At 36.6% G+C, this 22611-nt stretch overlaps 1 protein-coding gene across 6 annotated transcripts in view; it reads right to left on the bottom strand.

The window, feature by feature from the left end:
• CIBAR1 (CBY1 interacting BAR domain containing 1) overlaps positions 1 to 22611 on the bottom strand; it is a 25115-nt gene extending 2504 nt beyond the window's left edge. The window contains exons 1-9 of one of the 6 annotated variants that reach the window (XM_064391591.1): positions 22455 to 22611; positions 20418 to 20652; positions 17892 to 17960; positions 12651 to 12752; positions 9018 to 9122; positions 8383 to 8496; positions 6697 to 6816; positions 2722 to 2823; positions 669 to 799 (exon numbers count right to left, since the gene is read on the bottom strand). In XM_064391591.1, the coding sequence (XP_064247661.1) occupies positions 698 to 799; positions 2722 to 2823; positions 6697 to 6816; positions 8383 to 8496; positions 9018 to 9122; positions 12651 to 12752; positions 17892 to 17960; positions 20418 to 20652; positions 22455 to 22486 (981 nt within the window). In that variant the 5' untranslated portion in view covers positions 22487 to 22611 and the 3' untranslated portion in view covers positions 669 to 697. Of the gene's footprint in view, positions 1 to 94; positions 800 to 2007; positions 2142 to 2721; positions 2824 to 6696; positions 6817 to 8382; positions 8497 to 9017; positions 9123 to 12650; positions 12753 to 17891; positions 17961 to 20417; positions 20653 to 22224; positions 22368 to 22454 lie in introns of those variants that run through there. The other 5 variants (XM_064391586.1, XM_064391597.1, XM_064391604.1 and 2 more) reach the window with 5 other exon arrangements.

The raw sequence follows: 22611 nt of genomic DNA, 5'->3' as shown, positions 1-22611 counted from the left end.
AAATGGGTCTTTTGTTTGCCCTGCAGCTGATTTGTATTTAATTTAAAGCAAGATTAGAGTTTATGACTACTTTAGGTTAATCTGAAGTGTCTGATTGATAGACAAAAAAAAAAAAATTACTTTTTCACAGTCTGCATCTCAAAAGTATGTACAGATGCACCGAAGCATAGGAAACTGGGAAGGGATGCCAGTCCAACAGTTAAATATTAAGGTTCACAGGACAGCTGGTGCTTCATTTATAGCTGTTACCTAGTTGGTGTTTTGGGTCTGTGTGTGTCTGTCAGCCTCTGTTCCCCCTGCCTCTCCAGACTGGGCATGATATTCTGATTCTGCCTCAATAGATGGTACAGGTGCATGGTGTGATGGCAGCATTGCCTGATAACTGGGTGTTATAACATCAGATGTTTAGTGGTTTGGAGGCACTGTATTTCCAGTACCAAGGATAAGTCAGAGACTGCCTATAATTAATGGCTTGAAGTCCTGTGCTTCCTTTTTAAGTACCATCCATATCATAAGGAGTAACAAATGCTGCAGTTGGTGATGCTTATAGTAAACATGGAAAATTTCCTTCATTATGTCTTCTCTGAAATTGCTTTTGCTACCACTGTCCAAAATTTCTGGTGTAAAACAGTTTCAAAAGTCAAAAACTAGAAATAGTGATCACTTACGAAAGCAGCTTGAGGCATTTAGGGCAGGTCTAACAAAACAGTCTGAGACCCTTAATCCCTAAGGAATGTGCCGGTGTGTTCAGCAGAGAGGTAACACAGTCTAGGCAAGAATGGATCCAAGTCAGCATCATCTAGGTGCCAGTAATAAAAAATACAAATGAGTGAATGGAGTAACTGCAAGTCAGTCTTAAAGTATGCACTCGTACCATGAGAAAATTCTTTGCATAAAATCTAAAAAAGCATCTTTTTGTAATATTTAATTCTTTACTAACATCCTAAATTGTTGTTCTGGCTTGTGCTTTTGGTGAAGTATTTAGTCAGGGTCTTTTCATCTGTAGTTTTGAGGTCACAATTTCTGTGCATCATGCAAAGTTAAGACATCACACATGCAGGATAAAGTTGCTCAACACTGTACTTTTCTGGAAGTTTTTCTGTAATTCCTGGAGTTGACTTTCTTTTGTGATGCAGGGAGAATGAATTTTATGCTTGTGAACTGCATAATCTTTTAGAGGGCAATTAATCTAAACAAAACTGCCTTTTTTCAGAATTGCTTTCTCAAGGCATAGTACACAAATATTTGCTGTTTGTGTATATTATAGGAAAACCTGGAATTGTTACGAAGTTAGCCATCTGTTTTGGAGATGGACTACTTTGTTGTGTATGAAATAGTAAAGTGGTGATCACCAGAATTCTGATGTGATATTACTATTTATTGAAGTGCCTTAGTTGCTGAAATAGATGGGAATTAATATGTAGACAGTTTTAAAAGTTTTGCTCATTGGTGTTTGCTCCTTGGCAGGAGTAATTCAATGTCAATGGTAAGTAATGCTGGTGTAAAATTATTTTTTGGGTTTAAAATAACCCTATACTGTGAACTTGTAATTTATTTTCATCTCATTAATTTTTGGCAAAACCTGTTTTTTCACATGTCAGAACAGGTATGCATTGCATACTTTGCATCAGTGGACAAAAGTAGTATCAATATTATAAATGCACTTCCTGCTTTTTTTTTCCTGTAACTGAAAGGAAGATTTTGTTATAACTCAAAATTGTTTTCCCAGTCACAAGTTTAAATTCTTCTGCATTTGTTCTTTAGCAGATACTAAAGCTGGAGGTGAACAGTGTGGTAGTAACTTTCTGGCAGACAAACATGCACTGTTAAAAAATGAATACATGTAACCTCTATCTCCAAACAGGATAAGAAGTTACACTCAAAATGTGTAATTTCTTGTATGTTTGATGGAATCAGTTACTGAATAATGTAGCTAAACATGTGAAATTTGAACTATGTATAGCATGTCAATTAATATAATAAACATCATCTACATAAAATATCCACTAGTTTGATCATGAAGGCACTTTTATTTAAAAGCAAAGCAGCATTGAAAATAAGATACTGGGCCAGGTCCTTATTTGTGACTGTTCATTCCCTATGTGTAAAGGAATCAAAAGTCATCTGAACCTGGTGAAAGCCTGAGAAAAATGAAAAAAAAAAAAAAAAATACACCTCACCATGCCTTCTGCCATCCAGAGTGGATAGCAAAATGGAATCTTAGGTTGTTGCTGCAAACAGGTTCTTAATTACCACAGTTACTTTAGGATGTATAAACCCACTTATAACAGTTACAGCTAGAGTACTTAAAAAATTCAAGAGGTGTATAGCCAGAGAGGTAATATATTGGCAAAGTAACAAGAAAACAATGTTCATAACTGCTTGAAAGCTTAGTGCAGTTTTTGGACACTGTTCATCATGTAAGTTTAAGCAAATGTGATTACAATATAACATCTATGCAAGTATAATACAGGCATCTATTTAAATATTTAATTTTCTAGCTACTGGAATTGCCCACTTTCAGTGGATTGTGTTCCATCCTTTGAAAGCGGTCATTTATTGTCTGGCACTCTGAAATCAGTGCTGATTCTTGCTCCTGCTGGAATTCTAAATATGCACCCCAGTGAAATTTTAGATCCAACATACAAAAGCCTTTAGGTAAAGGGGTTTTTTCCCCCCCTTAATAAAAAAACCCCTCTTAGAGCAGTTTTGTTATCTCACTTCCTTAGTAGCATCAAATTCATCCTCCTCATCATCCTCTTCATCATCTTCATCTTCCTCCTCATCCTCTTCTTCATCTTTTCTTAGCATTCTGCGGGAGATCTGATAAAACAAAAATCCAACCAAAGGGTATCAACTATTTGTTTTCTGCAAACAAAAAATAATTCTCCATTGGTATTTTCAGCCTAAATGCAGGGTCTTCCTTTGGGGGTAGGGGGTAAGCTGTTTATTTATTAACTTTTCATAACATGCACACCAATGGAAAGATACATGACACAGAATAAAAATATAATGATTTTTTAAAGAAAAAAAAAATCCATGTAGTCCTTCAGAATTATAGGATAGGTAAAATGGTATTTTTTACCAAATTCATGCCAAAAATAAGATGCAAATCAGTTTTTTCTTGGGTTGGCTGCTGGAGCAGCAGGCTGAAGAGGAGTATTAGGGCCTAATCTTACCTTGAAGACATCAGACCTTGTCAGTTAAAAGCTCAAAACGATGCTGCTCTAAGCTTGTAATCTTTTTTCCCCCAATAATTAATTAGACAAACTTAAGAGTCTTGAATCATAGACAAACTTCTTTCCCTGCCCATCAGAGCTTGCCTTTAGAGTAACTTCTTTTTTTGGTTCATCAAACTTTAAAGACAAGTGTCAGCTGCCAGGCTTTCATCTCATTTGACAGATTCTGCAGCCTCTACTTTTTTTTAATGAGAGCTCAATCTAATTCCTATTTAAGATAGATTCTTCCCAGACAATGCAACATTTACAATTTAAAGAAGGATACATGTTTTTTTTTCCTTTCCCTGTAAGAAAGAGAACATTGAAGACACTTATCCAAGTCATCTGGAATGCTTTTGAAAAATTTCAGGTTCAGTAGTTCTCTAAGGGCATGTGCAGCTCTAATTTTTGTTATATTTTCTGTGTCTTCTCACATACAGTGATATAATAAAAACTTCTGTACTGAAGACAGAGCTTGCTTTTTCTTTTAAGCAGCCCCCTATTTTAAAGGTCCTTAAATGCTGATTATTAAATTGACTTCTGACATGTTATAATTCATACAGCCATGTATGTAATGTAAGATTTTGTGTGTGCATAAAGCAAACTGTAGTCATTGAACTTCTGAAAGAAGAAAAATCTTTAAGTCTTGTTCATGCTCACCAAGTACATAATTTAGCTTGAAGCAAAATAGTTGCTTACAAATTCCTGAACACAACAGAAAATGGAGTTAATCATTGGGTGAAGCTGGGTTAACTTGAGTTGAAATGTCTAAAGCAGCAATCTCTCATTACATGAAAGAAAAAAAAGTCAATAGCAGTTATTTGTAACTGGAGTTTAAGGAATGCTGCAGATTGAGCCTGTTAAGGAGAAATTAATTTCACTGGGACAGACTAATTTTTTAAGTTTTTTCCTAGTTCAGAGCATCTGAAATTCTTCAGCAGAACTTGCATCATATTTCTGAAGAAAAGCTCCCCCCTCCCTTTCCTGAAATAAGAACAATTTTGGCTTTACGGCTTTTTTCTGCTCACTACTCAAATAGTGCAGCAATTAACTAAATAGTATATTAAATGTTATCACTGCTGGTGGTAAGATGGCTATCCCTAAGAACCAAAGTGGATCAGGGAAGGAAGGTGAGAAAATAAATTATGCAATTTAAATCCAAGTTTTTATGCCAAAGAACTAAAACATACCAGTATAAAAATTTAATTTTTCATAACTTAATGCAAAAAAAGAAAAATATGACAATTTTTTGACCATAAATAATTTTACGTAAAAATTAATGAGTTGCATGGAGGTCATGACAGTCCTTGTTTAAGCAGTTCAGCTCCACCTTTCACTGCAGATGCTACTTCAGAAACATGGCAATTCTCTCCACATCTTAGTGCTGGATCATTTGGATGCAGTCATTTTCAATAATGGTTAAAATGATACTTTGCTGTCCTACAGAGTGTCAGTACAGAAGTTTGTTATATTTAATGGATGTAGGTAAAACTTGTGTAGTTGAATTTGATTTAAAATATCTGGAAAAGGTCATTCTGTTTTGCTATAGTTCCAAAATACAAGCTATACCAACCTAAATTGGTAAACCAAAACATTGAGGATAAACTGCCAAGTGAAGTGTCGTAAAATGAAGGACATAGCTCTCTGTGAGAAAATTAATCAAGATCAAGCAGTACTTTAGATTTTTAACAAACAAATAATATAGAAACTTAGTCCACAGAGGCAGAAATAAATTCAAGGATGGTATGTGTTAAATCCTCTGAAAAGACCTGAATTGTGTTACTGGAACATTTTATTTCATCTGGTATGCAGTGACTGCCCACGCTGTCCCCCATGTACAGCCTAGTGTTTGTGTGTCTGTCCTCCCCTGCCCCACAGACTTGGACTGTGTGATTCTGTGAACTGCTTCCCACATCATTTATACTGCTTTATACTGGAAATAGAAAAGTACTACATTACAGACAGTAAAGGATTACTGTGCAGCAGGAAATGTGTCAAAAATTTCAGAGTGAAAGATCCACAGAAAAGATAAAACAAGTCACCTGCAGGTTTTTCTGAATACAGCATTTTTTTTCTCAAGAGCTGTTTGGTGGTTCCAAAGATTAGAGCCCTTAGTGTAATTCAGCACCATGCTATTTACAGAATCAGAAAGGGCTGCCCTTTCTTCACTGCCCTATGGTGACTGCATTAGTAGGGTGTTCCACCCCTTTTTTCTGCCATGTGATCCTCCTCTGCAGACACACTGCAGCCAAGTAAGATGACCTTATTTTGAACTGCATTGCAGTTTTCCTCTAGGTCTAGATGACTTCCCGTTCTTTTCAGGTAAGTTAGAGGTTATAAGAACACTAACACCCAAAGTCAGAATTAAGAGCAGTCTAGGAAATGAGAAAGGTTGGTTAGTCAAAATGGAATTCCACTCCACCTCTAGGAGAAATCAGTGTACATACTCTCAGTTTTCTTGTTTTGTGTTTTTTCTCTCTTACATTTTCTGAAGTGAATATGCTTGTGAATTCACAAGTGAATTCACAGCTTGAAGTGAATTCAAGCTTCTGAAGCTTGAATATGAAATTTGCTTGAGTGATAGAGGACTGGCAAGTTCTCAGTGAAGGTAGTACTTCATGCACTGAATCACTAGGTTGTATCTGTTCAGATGACACAATTCATGCTTTCAACAGAACAGCTCAACTGTAGTAATTGATGCTGTTCTGTATTGAGATCAGAGAAGGTGTAAAGTGTGTACAAAGTCAAGAAAAGTATTCCTCACTACAATATCAATGCATGATTCTATTCAAAGAAGAAAGATAAGATACATGCATTTTAAATCTGGCTTTGTCTTTAACTGAAACACTGGTAAGAATCATTGTAGTTACAGGATTTCAGTTGCAATGAATTAAAAATAATTTAGCCATTTTGCAATGTCTGCAAGTTTACTGCTGTAAACAAGTGGCAAAGATATTTGCAAGGTAGCTGGTCCAAAAAGAGTGGCAGTGTCTTCAACTCTTTGACTCATTTTTAGCATTCTATTCCTCACCTGCTGTGAATTTTCAGAGTATAAATGGAGAAGTCTGTAGGTCATGAGTTTGCTCTGCTGCTAGAAGGTATCACTAGTCTGGATTAGGATCTGGTAGAGAGGTCACACTTTAGAATCTGAATACTAAGAATATGCAAGTATTCTAAGAATGTCACTGCTCTTTCAAATAAGCTCCTAGATCTCTTCTCTGCAAGATGCCACAGTTTGTTGATGGAAGACAAAGCATTGCTGGAAATGGCATTTGTCAAAAGTAAGCAACACAGCTTTAAAAGCTGAGGGTTTTTTCCCTTCATTCATAAAGCTGCATTATCAAGAGCCTATTATGATACTGATGCCATTGAAAGTTTCTTTACATTTCTGATGGTCCCGAACTCAAAGACAGTGGATCCATGTGCATTAGCTAAGTAGAGCTTTAATACAGTGCTTTAGTATGTAATTTTTTCTTACCTGTGCTGTTCTCAGTGAAGATTTTGAGGAGCCAGTTCTTTGCAAGGGGGACTTGGAATTTGCACGAACTATGTCTAAGCGAGACTGATAGTCTGGAGGATAAAGTGAGCTCCGAAAAACCTAATCAAATGGAGAAAGCTGTGACTTAGATGCTTGCAAGCTAAGAATCACCAAGACTGAAGCTTGCAGAAATGCAGCATTGGAGAATGAAACTTGATCTAGAGATGTGCATCGACTGTAGTTTGGACTGATCACTTTTAGCTGAAACAATGTCCTTGCTTAACCTGAGGCACATCAACATACTTATGTGGTCAAGGTAAACATTCTTCAGAGCTTTGGGGGCATTTACACAGGGAAAACTGCAATGGTTTCCCACCAACATATGTAGCTGAGTTTCAGGCTAAGATAGAAGTGTGAACCCCAGCAACTCCTTCAGGCTCTCCATTTCTTGCAGAGATGAACTCAACCCCTTCACAAGCAAATCCCTGCTGTCTGATACAACTGCATCAGAAAAATGTTATTTGAACTGTACAGAAAATGTACAACTCAAGAAAAATTTGGGAAGCCTCTTAGAATACAGGGGAGACCATGACATCCATTATATTTTCAAGTTATTTCAATAACCAATACAGCTATTTGTGCAAGACTTTAAGTCAAGAAGATGGTATATTATGGTCAGTATTTTTATGAAAAGTAAATAATTGTCCAATTAACAGAAAATTTAAAATAAGATTCAAAATTTCATTGTGAAAGACAAAGGACTGACTTTAAGGAGATTTCTCAATTGGTGCCATGTGCCATTATAATTGTGAAACTAAAATAGTACAAAATTGCCATGGCATAGTTTAAATGAAGTAAAATTACCAAGAAGTCTCAAATATGACTCACTGAAGACTCATGGTTTTTTAAGTCTTGCACTAACTTGGTTCTGAGCCATTTCAGAATATAGACAGAATAAAATTATGACTGGTGGGATTTACAAAAAAAGACTGAAAATGATCCAACTTTTTTGACAAACCAAACATACATTACACAACACACACTTCCATGATATTAAGTTTAAAGACCCAACATCCAGAAGAACTGCAAGAATGAATAAAGGACTGAAAAGCCTATCTTGGGAAAGAGAGACCATAATTCAGAAAGAAAAGAAAGGGTGACTTGAAGCTGGTTACTGCCACAAGGCAAAAAACCCAATGTAGTAAATAACAAATATCTCTTAATTCTGTAACAGCCTAATAAAAAATGATTAAAAGATGAAAACAAACAAACAAAATTCAGGTTAGAGGGAGATCTTTAATGTAGTAGTTAGTCTTTACAACATCTTATCACAGCAGTATAAAATTTTTTCTACATTAATCTTTAGAGCAAGACACTGCAGAAGACACTTTAAAAACTGTTTTATGTTTAGCTGAGATTAGAGTGGCAGGTAATTTTGTGAGTCTCTTTTCTGTGTTTTGTGGGAAAGATTAGATTGCCACTGCAGTTTCTCTCTGTGTTCTCTGAGATTACAAACATGCACGCTCTTGCTGAAGAAGTGCAAAAAAAAAAGCTTGGTATATGTGAGTTTCTTCTGGGAACCTGAAATATTTGTTGCATTTTTCTGTGTGGGACATGTGTAGCCCAATTGTGGAAACTGTTTTTATATAGGAAGTAAACAGAAAAGCAAATTTCAATCACTCTTACCTCCAAATCTTCATTTTCATCAATATTTTGGATATTCTGATAGGCAGCTGTATATATCTCTAAAGCTTTCCCATGGAACAACATTTCAATAGTTATAAATTCAGAAAATATATTCTGAAAGCAAATGAAAAGAAAGGTTTTCTTAATGCAGTATATTTTCACTTCAAAAAATTACTGTACTCTGTATTTGGTATTTATATGATATAAGTAACTGCATGATACTTAGTACTCTTAAGTAGTCAGATTGGATGAATCTAAATTAATTTTAGACATTAAACATAAATTCTGGCTGGGCTATCACTTATGCAGTTATTATTTAATAATAAATTCTAAATAAATACTTCAAAAGCAAAGAGAAAATGTATTAGGAATAACATGTCTTACTGAAAAGCCATTTGATAATCTCCAATATGTATTCCTAAGATATTGCCAGTCAGAAGTTTTGATACTTTTGTAGCAGGTTGAGGACAAGTTATCTGTAGATTCTATATCTATAATTTACAAATCTGTGAAATATTAATGAATACCATGAGATTTGCATTTCAGTGAATACTAGAATGTTGCTAATCTTGCCCCTGACTAATTTTATTATAGTATTAATTTTATTATGTAAGATGAAATGTGAGCACACATACTTTGATGTCCCTTATCTTCTGTTTCTCAAAATTATCAATGGTTTCCTCTAAGTGCCGAGTTGTTCGAGTCGCATCCAGTGACGCTCTATGCAGTTCATTTTCAGCCTGGTAAAGTAACACAAAGGTGAAATTAGTCTTGCATTTGATACAAAGCTATTTGCTGTAATTGCCATGATTTAAGTCTGAGTTTGCAAAACAATACATATGTGTGTTATAATATTTTAGATCTATAGCTTAATGAACACATAAAGATGCCTTCTACACTGTTGTGACTTTGATGTGAACCATGAAGAATGACCAGCTGCAGCCAGTCAGGAAAGTCCCTCTGCCTTGATTCATTTTCTGTAATGATCATGGGATAGTTTTACTGAGCCAGTCCTGACATCCCACTGACAACACAGTGACTGGGTTTAGGTACTTAACCCAGCACAGGCCATAGTGGTGGGTGAGCAGCAAAGGTCACCCCTTATTTTCTACTGCAGATCAATCTGCTGGATCCAGAAAGTTTCTTTTCACTGTAGTGTGCTGAACATTATCTTAGTAAATTTTTACAAATTATTTAAATAAGCAATTATAGCAGCAGCTAGAACTAATGTACCTACCCTGTAAATATCTCAATCTTGCAGGCTAGAGTTACTGTAATTTTTAGATTTAAATGCATTTCAGGTATTTTATGTTTTTAATATTTTTGCATTATTAAAATATCTTATTAAAAACATTTTCAGCAGGGCCCTGGGAAGGGGACACATCAACCAATTCCTAACACATAAATACACATATTTGTTACTACAAAAAGCATTTTAGATAGCTACTTTAATTAGATATAATTATGAACTTTATAGAAAGATCACTACCATTTAAGGAAAGATATTGAGAATATTCTGATTAAGTCAAGTCTGAGAACTGTGTACTATTACAGTTTAACAATGTACAGCTGTAAGAGCTTGCACTTGAAATCTACAAGATTTGGGTCTAAACTTCTGTTATTTTCCATACATTATTGGTCAAATGTCACACACTAGTGATACTTAGAGGCTCAGTCAGTAAGTATCTTCACAAAACTATTTTGTCATTAGATTTGAAAGTAGTACATGGATCAAATACTGTATCCTATGATCAAGTTGTAAGGTTCTTCCCATTTCTACAAAACTGCAACTTGAGAGCATTTTTTTTAATGGAAAAAGACAACACAGGTCCAGTTCCTGTGATCTAGCTTTTAGTGTTACGTATATAGAAACCTAAGGAATAACGCATGCTCTGTTCACTTCTTTGATTGTTTCAAATTGCTAATCTGTAAAATAAGGTTAGCAGATTACAATCCCCTTTCAAAAACAGCCTAACATCATAGACACAATCCTGCCATTATGGGGCAAACAAAATTGATAATGATCTTTAGTAGTACATAAAGTCCTATGTTCATCTCTCTTGATTTTGCCCAAACCACAGGAGGGAAGAAAAGACATTTTGTGTATTTTCAATTACTTCAATCAGTCACTCTGCAAGTGAGGCAGCTATTATGCATATGCAGCCCTTATGCATACAAATACAGTATGTCATTTCTATGATAATCAAATACACCTCCTCAATACATCTTAGATTGGACATAATTTGTCACATATGCTTTGGGAGAGGAATTCTGGTTGTTTTAGAGTGAAGTGTCTCAAGTCGCAGAGCCCGCATAGTTTGAACAACAGCAGTTTGGTATCTTCTGAACACTCACCTGTGACTGGAAATATTAGTAAAGGAAAAAAATGGCAATTTAACAATCAATATTCTACTTTCAATATACTGTGAACTATTTACCTTAATTATTTCAAAACATCTATGTATTTAGTGCTATTATGTTCTCTGAAGCCTCTGGCTGTAAGATGTAAAGTTTGGTAGAGCTTTGCTAAGAATTCAACTATCCAGGCCAAAACATTTCAGTATAGCTGTCTGTTTTGGACTGAGGGCTTGGTTATTTATTTTTAAAATAATAAAAAGCAGGCAGCCTACAGTTTAGCAGACTTCTTCAGGGGAAAAAAAAAAATCTATTTTTATTTACAGAAGTGTATTTCTAAAAATCTGGTAATGTTTTCCTTTCAAAGCTGTGCTAACACATCATTTGTACGATGCAAGTGAGTACAGATTCTTTGCTATCTGTGGCCAAAGTTATTCACTGCTGCAACATCACAGTTGCTCAAGAATAAGAGAACCCCTGCAGGAGCCCAGCTGCTTTGCTCTAATGTGGTAAAGCCTCTCTCAGACCTGAAAGCTGACCTACACACATCCTGAAAAGCAAATGAACACATTCCTGCTCCTAATACCTTTTTATGTGTTTTAAGTGTCAATCTGACCTTTTAAAGTGTCAATCACTTTAAAATGCTAACAGGCAGCATTTGGTGCTTTTGCCATGTGCAGAATCAGACTGTACTGAGATTTTGTAACTCTTGAGGCAAAGCTTTAAGTGTAGAAAACAGGTGTTACAAGAAGCTAAGTCACAGAAGAGTATTTGGGAGAAGCTTAGAAAAGAAACAAGAAGAAATGAACTAGGTGCCAGTGACATACCCATGAAATGAAATGAAACGGGAATTAGCTCAAGGGAGAAAAATGGGACCAGTCTCCCTTTGGGAAATAAAAACAGCTTATTGTTATAATTTACTCCCTTAATTCCAACAAAAGAGAACTTTGCAACACAGCTCAAATTCTAATGCTGTGGCTGACAAACATCTGTCTTTATTACACATAGAATTCTAATTAGTCATGAACTGATTTAGCTGATTTGATTAATATTAAATGGAAATTCTCTGGCAAATTAAAAAATAAAATGTAATTCTCCTGTGTTCAGTTTGACCAACGCAGTCATTTTCACTCTTTCTACAGTCTTATGCCCCAATCACTACAAAGATCCTGAAGATTCTAAAACAGAGTTGATAAAATCCAACCATGAATAGGACTGCTTAACTCCCAAGTCCAACACTAAAATGTAATAAAAAGTAAACAGCACATCATGAACCTAGATCCTGTATCATAATACATAACCATAAAGGGACTGAAGTAGGATGGCCTTGATCCCATTTATTTTGGCATTCCCTAGATTATGACTGCTTCAAAATTTGAAACTTCTGTAAGATTTTAATGGAAATTCTAATTCAGTTTGATGGAGGCTTAATTTTTCCCACTGTGATACAGAATAGTATACTGGGAAGGGTGACTGGTCTTTGGAAATGAAGAGCAGTCTAGCTGAACATTCTACTAACAACTTATCCTTTCATACAGCTGGAGGAAACTTGTATCCCATCTAGGTACCAGGAAGCACAATATAACCAAAATGGCAGGTAGAAAAACAGTAACTCCACAGCAATAAAAAATAAACTGTCTGATTACACTTACTTTCAAAAACTTCCAAATTCCTGGATGTAATCTATGCCTACCTCTCTTGCATAAACATATCAAATAATTCATAGTTTCTTTTCAATTCAAAAGTGATTAACTACTGCTCTGTAGCAACTGCAATTAAGTTTAAGAAAAGATTCAGCATTGGAAACAGTTCCTCTAAGGAGCATTATTGTTATTACTACTTCCTAAACATAACAGTTTAATTCCCAAGAAATTGTAAAAATCTTTCTCCTCGTGACTAGAATTGCAGGATACGATAACGTGCAGATCTGATGGATTCCGCTGACGTGTCTTTTCCAGCTGAGATAATTGCTTGGCTTCTCGGCTCTTGGCTGTTAAAGTTGCTCTAAGATCATCCTGGAAATAAATGTTATAGACATGTTTGAAATACATCTTGGATAATACAAAATATGCTCTCCTTCATACATGCATTGCCTAGAAAACATGGACAAAACTTCTGCTTCAAATAAAAATAGATTTTAGTGATCTGTTAATTGATCCTATGAAAGAGAAGTCAGTGGGGACTGAGAGAGTTTAGCACCTTGTGCAACTCCCTGTAGCACATGTTATGATTGAAAATGTGGGGAAGGAAAGAAAAAGATATTCACAACTTTACATGAAAAGTATAGCAGATGGTCACAAGCTGAGATCCCCAGAGCGCTGAGAAGGCAGACTCATTCCTGACTTAGCAATAAAATAAACGTGGTACTTAGAAATAAAAAGCAGCATCAAATAAAGGGGCATCATTAAAAAAAAAAACAAAACAAAAAAAAACAGGCAGCAGTCAGTACCAAGGAGAAGTTATGAAGAAAATATAACTGCTGTCACCTGTCCACTGCCACCTGCTGTCACTGCTGACAGTGGAGCTGCTGAAGGGGCTGGAGCAGAAGTCTGATGAGGAGTGGCTGAGGGAGCTGGGAGTGTTTAGCCTGGAGAAGGCTCAGGGGGAACCTTACTGCTCTCTACAGCTCCCTGAAAGGAGGCTGTAGCCAGGTGTGGGTCAGTCTCTTCTCCCAGGCAAGCAGTGACAGGATGAGGACATAATAAGCTGCACCAGGGGAGGTTTAAATGAAACATTAAGTAATTTTTTTCCCACAGGAAGGGTGGTCAGGCATTGGAATAGGCTGCCCAGGGAAATTATGGAATCACCACTCTGGAAGTGTTCAAAAAAGGTTCAAAAAAATATGGCACTTGGGGACAGTTTCCTGGTCAACATGGTGTTGGGCTAATGGTTGGACTCAATGATCACAGAAGTCTTTTTCAACCTAAACAATTCTGTGCCACAAGGTACCATAGGAATTGTATGGCTGAAAGGGTTAAAGTGCATATTTTTATATATATATGCATTTAATAAAGTGTTTAAAACCATCTGGAACAAAATACATCCAAGTAATGATGGAGCTGAAGATAAAACTCAACTGATCTAGAAAGGGCAGAAACTGTTGACAACTGTTTCTGCTCCATTTCCAAAAGAGAAGCAGTATGTACTTCTAGGAAGACCTGTAACAATTTAAGAATGTTCATCTACCAGTTTTCTCAAATTTTTCTCATGTTATAAAACTGTTTTGCAAACTGTTTGATATTAATGGAATGTAGGATTATCAGTCAAGTATTTATCATTCCACTGATGCTGGTATGGAGAAGGTCACTCATTTTGATGGTTCCAGTTTAAAGGAGCAGTAGTTTAGAACAAGCAGAAATACAGTCTAAAGTCTAACAAAACCTGAGGTAGGATTGGGCATGCATTTCAAATGACCTTTTACTCCAAAATACCAATTCCACTTTTATTTACTACTCCAGAAAGGAGTTAGAACTATTAGAAACTATCATATTGGGAAATTGTCTGTGCTCCTTCCTTGGATTTCACAATTTTAATGCTTGTATGTTGCCATGGCAGAAGGATATGCAACTAAGAATATGTCTTTCAGTAAGTTTTGTGATCCTGTGACCAGATCACTACTCAGTGACAAGCACAAGATTGCCAAGTTTCACAGTGCTGTGTGTTCCTTCAATAACGAGGCTGCACATGAGGACAGGGTCAAAATATCCAGTTTCTTCCTTGTTTCTATCCATACTATCTGTATATCCTTGTCATTTTGCTTCATCTCCAGGGGCACAGAGCTGGCTTCTGATAACAAAAACTACTTCATCTTCAGCCCATCAGTGCAGGTTTTACTGCTGTTCTTTCAGAATTTACACAACCTCTAAGGTCAAAGTGTACTGAAAAGGCCTTTTGCTTTTATGAGAACCATGTGGCTACAAGAAAAGCAATGACAGAAGTTTTTAAATTGTTTTTCCAGTTTTAAATTTTAAAGGTAGAGAAAGAGAAAAGAACATATTTGTTTTGAAACAACAAAGTTTTCCATCTAATGGTCACGGCTGCATGTTTAGTGCTATTTAATGACTGAGCCCCATTAATAGCACTGACCTTCTAGGCCAATTTAAAACAGTCAATCAGATTTAACACTGTGGCTTGAAAGGGTGCTGACTTTCACACAAAGTGTACTTGAGGATGCAAAGTTCTAGTTACCATTATTAAATTCAGTACTTTCTTTCTAGCATGTAGTGACTTTGGAAATACCTACAGGGACTGAACTGTTCTCTCCTCTACCTCTGTTTTCTGTAGCAGCAGCCACCACCAAACATACTTCTCTCCTAGCTGAAGTGTGACAAAGAATTAGTGCTACCGTGGCCGTAGTGGTGAAGCTCTGTACAAGTTTTGGATGTACAAAAGTAGGGCACAGTTACATACACACTTTGTCCAAGAGAAGGGTGCAGAAAAAAAACCAATAAAAATATTAAAAAGCTGGGGAAAATGTAATTTATGGTGAAAGAATCAAGGTGTACATTACCTAAGAGGAAAAAAAAAGAAAAATTTGTTTTACTAGCATCCAAATACCTTCATCCAGAAAAAAACCCACAGCATTACAGAGTTCTTTCATCTCAGTGGAGCATGTAACAAGAACCAAAGATTAGGTGAAGTCTTTCAATTAAAACAAAACACCACTAACATCAACTAACCACTAACTACCACCAACAGTCATACATTCACCTCCAGTGTCTTTAGACCAAGCTTTGATGTGTTTTTGGAAAATATGCTTTAGTTACACTCTAGAAGTGGAATGGAATAGGCAATGAGATAAAAGGTACAATGAATATAAAATTATTCACAGTCCCTCTAGGTTTTAACTATGAATTCAAGTCACCCGTAAGAACTCTGGTCACCCATCTATTTTCAAATCATACAGAAGTACAGCTATAGTTCATCTACCAGACAATGAGCTGGCAGAGCCTCATCACTGTACTGTTACCTGCTTCAGTCACTGAAGTTATTAAAGCAAATCAATCCTTTCTTCTGCACGTGGATCACTTTGGTTTTATGATGTCCTGTTTTACATGAAGGAAAGGAACCAGGAACAGAGTTGCCAAAAAGCAGAAAAGTGAAGATTGATATATAGAACAATGAAACAGAAAGAAATCCTCATATCCTACATTTAAGCTGTGTTACAGGACAAGAATATTGTTTTAGCTTCCACTGAAGCTATTCAGCAACGTAAACCAGAACAAGTGAATGAAACAATTTTACTGCATTAACAGACAAAGGACAACACTACTCTGATAGACCTGAGCCTCTTTAGTGCATTTAGTAGCACAGAAATTGATGTCTTACACCACAGAAAAAGCAAGTTGTTTTTAGATAAAACACAGAAATACTGCTGTGTACTTTCTGGAACAGATCCAGTAAGTAAGCAGCAGCGAGAACATCCCCTTTAGAGAAAGAAGCTATAATGACATACTCTGCCTGATTTTACTTAGTCAGCTAATGTAGTTACAGCTAAAGCAGTCCTAGAGCTAGCAGCTTGTGCTAGATTTACAGCAGTGACCAAATTTCCTTTCTCACTAAATATGTCCCAGTGATTACAGATGATAACTCAAGACCAGGTAGTTGAAGTTTTAACCAAGGTTTATGGACAACGTGCAATGGGAAAAAAATAACCATTTAATGGCCTAAATCTTTAGTGAACTCTGTCTTAGTTCAAAGGTAAACTGGAAAAATAATTGACCTCATCTATGGTTTAAAAATGCTCTTGTACTCTTCACTGTAGCTAAAACACACATTATGAAACACTTTCTGACATTCTGAAAGGCAAAGACCACAGGAAATTCAATTCACTGTTGCAAGCAATGACTTGGTTTCAGTTGCTTCTGTCCTCAGTATTACTGGCTATCAGTGGCAGTGCACCTCAAGACAGTCTCTTCAATGCTTTGGAAGCCGCAGGCATTGCTGAAATGCTTTGTGTTTCTTCAGCAACCCTACTGCCACAAACACATGAAACTTGTCCACCCCCAGCATTTATACCCTACAAAGTACTCAGTTCCAGATCTCACAAACTGGTGACCATTACGATACCAGGTTTTAGGCACTACAGTCTACAGCTCTGCTAAGGACTACTGTGGGCAGTCCTACTCAAGTGTAGGATGCATTTCCTTCACAATCGTTTCTCTAACCACCAAGTGAGGTAACTGTGCAGTAAGTCCCAAACAGTACTTGGTTCTTCACCATATGGAAAAAAAACCCACAAAAAAACCCCATAGGACAACTGCTTGCTTGAGATGCAGTGCCACAATCTATTCAAATTAATCATGATGAATACACCACAAGAATTTTGTTTTGGTATTTTTGTAAAATACCATCAGATAATAATAATAATTAAAGCTTTTGATTTATGTAGATTATGGTACACACATATACATCAAATTACAGATTTGAGTTTGCAGGATTAAGGTATTCTCCGTACAAGATACAAGTATTATGAAGATCTACTTTAGTATCTGCTTATTAAAAATTCCTTAATCAAGCTTATCTTTCCTGGAGGAAAGAAACTTACAGGTATTTTAAGCGAATATTTCAAACCTCTATAAACATTGTTTTGAAAAATAGTGAATGATGAGACCTCAGATTTTTGTGTATCCTCAGGTCATTACAATGACTTAACAGAGAGGGATTTAGGCACTACCTACTTATGAACTTCAAATGTGTTTTCCAAGTTATGAACTTTAATGTAGAACATAATTCTGAGTTAGAAAAGCTGTTAAAGGCAGCATATTGATGACTAATTGCCAAAGCAGTAATAATAATAATAACAGTAATAACAATATCATCACCATCATGATCAAAATCACACAATAATAAATGACATTATTTACAAATAAAAGTCCTGAATTTACTATTTACATTATCCAGGAAATGTCATACTAATGCCTTCTCTAAGCATTTGTTTGTGCTTGAAGAGACGGAATATCCTTGTCTTCATATCAAAGCTCTTTCCTCCACCATATATATAGCTTCATTTTAGATGTCCAACTATATAATTAAGTTAAACTGCTTACTGAAGTATGAAAAATCAGAACCATTTTCTCCATAAACAAAAAGTTTCCAACTGAGAGGCCAGGACACGGAAATGTACCTTGTGAGAAAACACATGTTTAACCTACCCTTTTAAGTTTCACTATGGTCCCATAACATTTCAGAGGTTCGACAACCTTGGCTTCCAGCCTATCAACCTACAAAAAGAAATCACAAGGTTGCTAAATTCATCCATATCCATGGTGTGCAGAAATAGGAAACAATTATTTTAATGGTGACTCATCTTATTACAAATTAAATCCAAATATGCTGAAAAAATATTAAGATAAAGGTTTTAAAGAATTTTGTAAAAGTTACAGTCAAGTACATTAACCAAGAAGGAATTTGTTTTCTGAAGAGCTCAAACTGATTTCTAGTGGAATTCCTTTTTTATTAATTAGATTGGAATAAATGAAACATGGAAAATCATGAATACATCAAACTGAGTACTAAATATATCCAGCATTGCATCTGGGAGTTCTGTAGCTTTCTATCTAAAGATCAGTGTATTTGCTCTACACGTACTGATAAGGTTACACACTAAGCAATCTTTGCTATCAAATACACTGTGCAAAATGGAACTCTTCTTAAAAATCATGGAAACAGCATCACTGGTACTGAGTGCACTACAAATACCAATAACAGGGTATGTAAAATGCACAAATGCTCTCACAGATGAGTGGTTCTGAATTTTTGTTTCAGTTCTCCTCATCAGAAAAACAGCTACATATGGTCAGACAGGCAATAGGATAAGACCTGCTTGTCAAATCTGACAAAACTGTCTGAGTGGCTCCAGCATAATCTGCCAATGACTTATGGACCATGAGTGGGTCCTGTGGCCCATTGCTGCTACATCCAGATTAGGACAAGGTTAATACCTCTGCTGGGAAGGGACAGTTCCCCCTATATTGGTAGTCACCAGTCAGCCAAAATCTATGTCAGCTGAGCAAACATTACTCCTTGATACCATCTACCACTGCACTGTCAAACAATCACTTGAACTGCCAATAGAATAGAAAGGAATAGGCCAGTAAGGCTCTAAACAACACTTATTACACTTATTGCAGAAGAACCAAATAGCCTGGCCATCTTACTTACTTACCCTACCACGTGTTGTGGTACCTCACACCTCACTATTTATATATCCAGCATTGCAGCTAAAGACCAGAAATTGATAATCCTTATAAGCTAATTTTCTTTTGCCCACTCTGTCAGCATACAGGGAAACTGTTAACTGACTTGATGCCCAGAAGAAACAAAGCTGAGATAATATATTTTGTTTTCAGGAGCAAAGGAGAACTTGATTTAAAGACTAAAAGCTACTATTTTCCTTTGCTGCTTTTGCCTTTTTTCTTTCACAGGGCAATGTTGGTTTACAGACAGCCATGGCAGGAGCATGTAGGCCAAACATCAATTTTTTAAAACGCATTTAAAATCAACAAAAGCAAAACTCAAGTTGTTACACATGTACCTCAAAATTACAGGTTCATAGTTTAATGATGAAAACAGAGAGATCATGCAGTCTGAGTTCACATTCACCTTTGGCCACAATATAAATGTAATAGCAGAGGATAATTTGCTATTACATCAATTGAAGCATAAGGACCTACATGGGGCTCAGCTGGAGCTAGACATGTAAGAGCTTATGGAAAAACAAAAATCACACACACCCTAAGGTTTCTTATTACTTCTTAAAAATCCCTCCCTAAACAGACTGTTAAAGATCCACAATATTCCTTGCATTTCAAATGCTCTGCTTCCTATATTAAGTACTTTTAAAAGGTTTTCTTTTTCCACTTTGTTATTATGAAAAGGTGACTTGCAATGCTCTCCAAAATAAAAAAGTCCTATCTGAAGACATAAAGAATGTCAACTACTTCAGTCTCTTTTTAAAATTATAGTGGATCTCAGCTGTTCAAAACTATAAATGGGAATTTTCTATGTTCTACTTAAAGAATAGATACATACTCCAAAAACTTGTTTGAGTACTGGTCATTCATGTGAATGAATTTTTTTAATCTCAGTATTTGGAATTCTGTATGTTACAGTTTGACTGGCACCACACATAAATGTGCAAGTGGAATAAAGACCTTTCTTTGCACTCTCACTCATCTAGCAGAAATGTGACTATATAGTCACATATGGTCCAAATCAAGTTTGTACTTTTAATGTGAACTACAAACTTATGAAATCTACAGTGGTCCCTGACAATACCCCTTCAATACTATTTCTGATAATGCTCAGCAAAAGGAAAATGACTGATTTTGCCTCAGCTGCTGCTAGACAACTCAAGTCAACAACTAAAAAAGAACACTTTATTAACCATAAATCATAATCTAACACCAATAAAAAAAACCTTGCTCTTTCTCAAATACTTCAAGTGTTCATATGGATAGTTTTCCTGACTTCAACAGTACTAATTTTAGGCAGTTTTCCCTGAAGTGATTAGGAGTGTAAATGATGAATGCTTTGGCAGCCTACCCTGCTCAGACATTAATATATAGACATGTTTTCTCCTGTTTCTCTTCTGATTGCAGAGTATATGATTTCCTTTACAGATAAGTAACTGAAAAGTTCAGATGGCAAACACAACATGTACAGCTTTAATTTTGTACCTCTGCCTGGCGATAATCTTGAAGTCTGGAGAATTCATCTGCAAAGTTTTTCAGTCCAACTTTCAAGTTTGGTGTCTCTGTAGCTGCATATGCATATATTTCATTTACCAGAAGATCTGCTTTGTCTCGTAGTCTGGCAGTTTTACGTACATATCCAGCAAATATTTGGCACAATTCACCAAAATGTTTTTCCACATTTGAAACAGCATCTTGCATTTGTCTAGTCTGATTGTCCCTAGATACCAAAGAAGAATAAGTGAAAAATAAGAAAGGCAGAAATGTTTACAACACATATAGAAGAAAAACTATATAATTATACTACTAATAATTTAGATATCTCAGTGCAAAGCAGAAATTTATTCTGAAGAAGAGAATGTTGTAACTGATGTAATATGTGCTTATTTATGAATGAATAACAAACAAACAAAAAAGCAAATTTACACTTAAAGATCCAATAGACAAAAACCAAATCGCAAAAATCTGCTTGGAAGTTCTCTTCTTGCATTTAAGCAAAAGCTCAATATTACTAAATGGCATGAGTTACTAACACAGTGGTAACTCCTACAGTCTCAAACAAGACTTCTGCAAGGCCACCTTCCTGCTGCAGCCTGCAATCTAAGCAGGCAAGGCAGTGGCTGGAGAAATTAGGCAGTAGAGGACAAACTGCTAAAGGTATTAAATGTTCTTTAAATTGCAAACAATCACCAAACTGCACTACAGAGTATAAATACCACCAAGAATTAAAGAAAGTGAATGGACATAAGAGTTGAAAACTGAAATACCACTGAAAGAACATCCATCACACTAATAAACAGCTTTCTTTCAAACTATATAAATCTAATTAATTTATTTGATCCAATGCCTGTATGTTTCATTATTAATGAATTAGATAAGTCATTCCAGTATCTCACAGATTTCACTTCGTGTTTTGCTTTCCTATTCCTATATTATTTGATGGTCATGTGAACTCATGCCCATGGTTGATCTGAGTGAACCAGCTTTAAGACAGTTCAGCTAACAGTGCCTGCCAGATTCTGGGTCCTCAGAAGTCTCCACGATCCAACAGAAGGTTATTGATGTCAAGTGATGAATTTTCTGCAAGAGAATTCACTCCTACCACTATCTTGGCACAGGACAGAAACAAAAACTTCCTTCATATCCGTAAGGTATCCCAATACTGCTGACCAATATCGAAATGCTGACTTTGTATCAGGATATATGATGATCAGAAAAACTGGAAGAAATGTGGTACTTTGAGACTAAACAACAATACAATCTATTCAAATGAGAAACACCTTTACTTCAGGAAAAGTATTTCATGCCAAAGTTCTGCCTTAGGCAAAAACCCAGTTGGGTTGCTTCACAGCAAGCTGTTCAAAACAGATTCCGTTAAGGTTAAAAAAAACCCAAGGAAGTTATGCAGTCCTCCAGGACATGCTGGAGCACAGAACCACTTGAATAGGGACGGTTTCACCTGGTGGGTGAGTAGGCAAGTAAGAATTTCATTAAGAACTAATAAAGCTCTTTTTTCAAAATTATATTACCTGACAAGATCTTCAGGAAAAGGTATATATTTCCTATTTTCTTGAAAGATCATATCAAAAAGTGTTTCCCTCCAGGAGGAAGACATAATCACCCACTTTACAATTCAGATCTTACAGTACATTCATGCAACTAGTATTTCATTTTGGGACGCAAAACACTACGTGTTCTTATATGGGGATGTAAAAGTTTTTATTCCCCCCCTAATTATCGCGACCGCTTAGAACTCTCCACAGAATTATTCGCGAGAGGTCCAAATAAATACCGGCAGCACATCTTTACTCCATCTCTGCACAGCACACTAGGCCTGGAAAAGTTTTGCGGCCTTTACCGGAGGAAGGCAGAGGCGGCCCCATCTCCCGGGGAGGCAGACGCGCCGGGAAGGAGCGGGCCCGCATCGCTCCCCGACCCCCGCGCCCTCCCGGGCGCGCTGCGGGCAGCGGGGCCTCCTCCCCCGCAGCAGCCCGGGGCTCCCGGACCCCCGCGGCCCCGTACCTGGCGTCCAGCCCGCGGCCCAGCAGCATCATGGTGGCGATTGCGGCGGCGGCCGGCGGGAAGCAGGGAAGCAGGGAAGGAGGGCGGCGCTCCGGGTGCGCTCCGTTTCCATGGACACCCGGCCCGGCCCGCCCCTCGGCCTGCGGGACGGGCCGCG

Source organism: Passer domesticus, chromosome 1 (assembly GCF_036417665.1).
Source record: "Passer domesticus isolate bPasDom1 chromosome 1, bPasDom1.hap1, whole genome shotgun sequence".
Classification (NCBI taxonomy): domain Eukaryota; kingdom Metazoa; phylum Chordata; class Aves; order Passeriformes; family Passeridae; genus Passer; species Passer domesticus.
The sequence above is the reverse complement of the archived record's forward strand: the minus strand, read 5'-3'. Positions and strand labels throughout refer to the sequence as shown.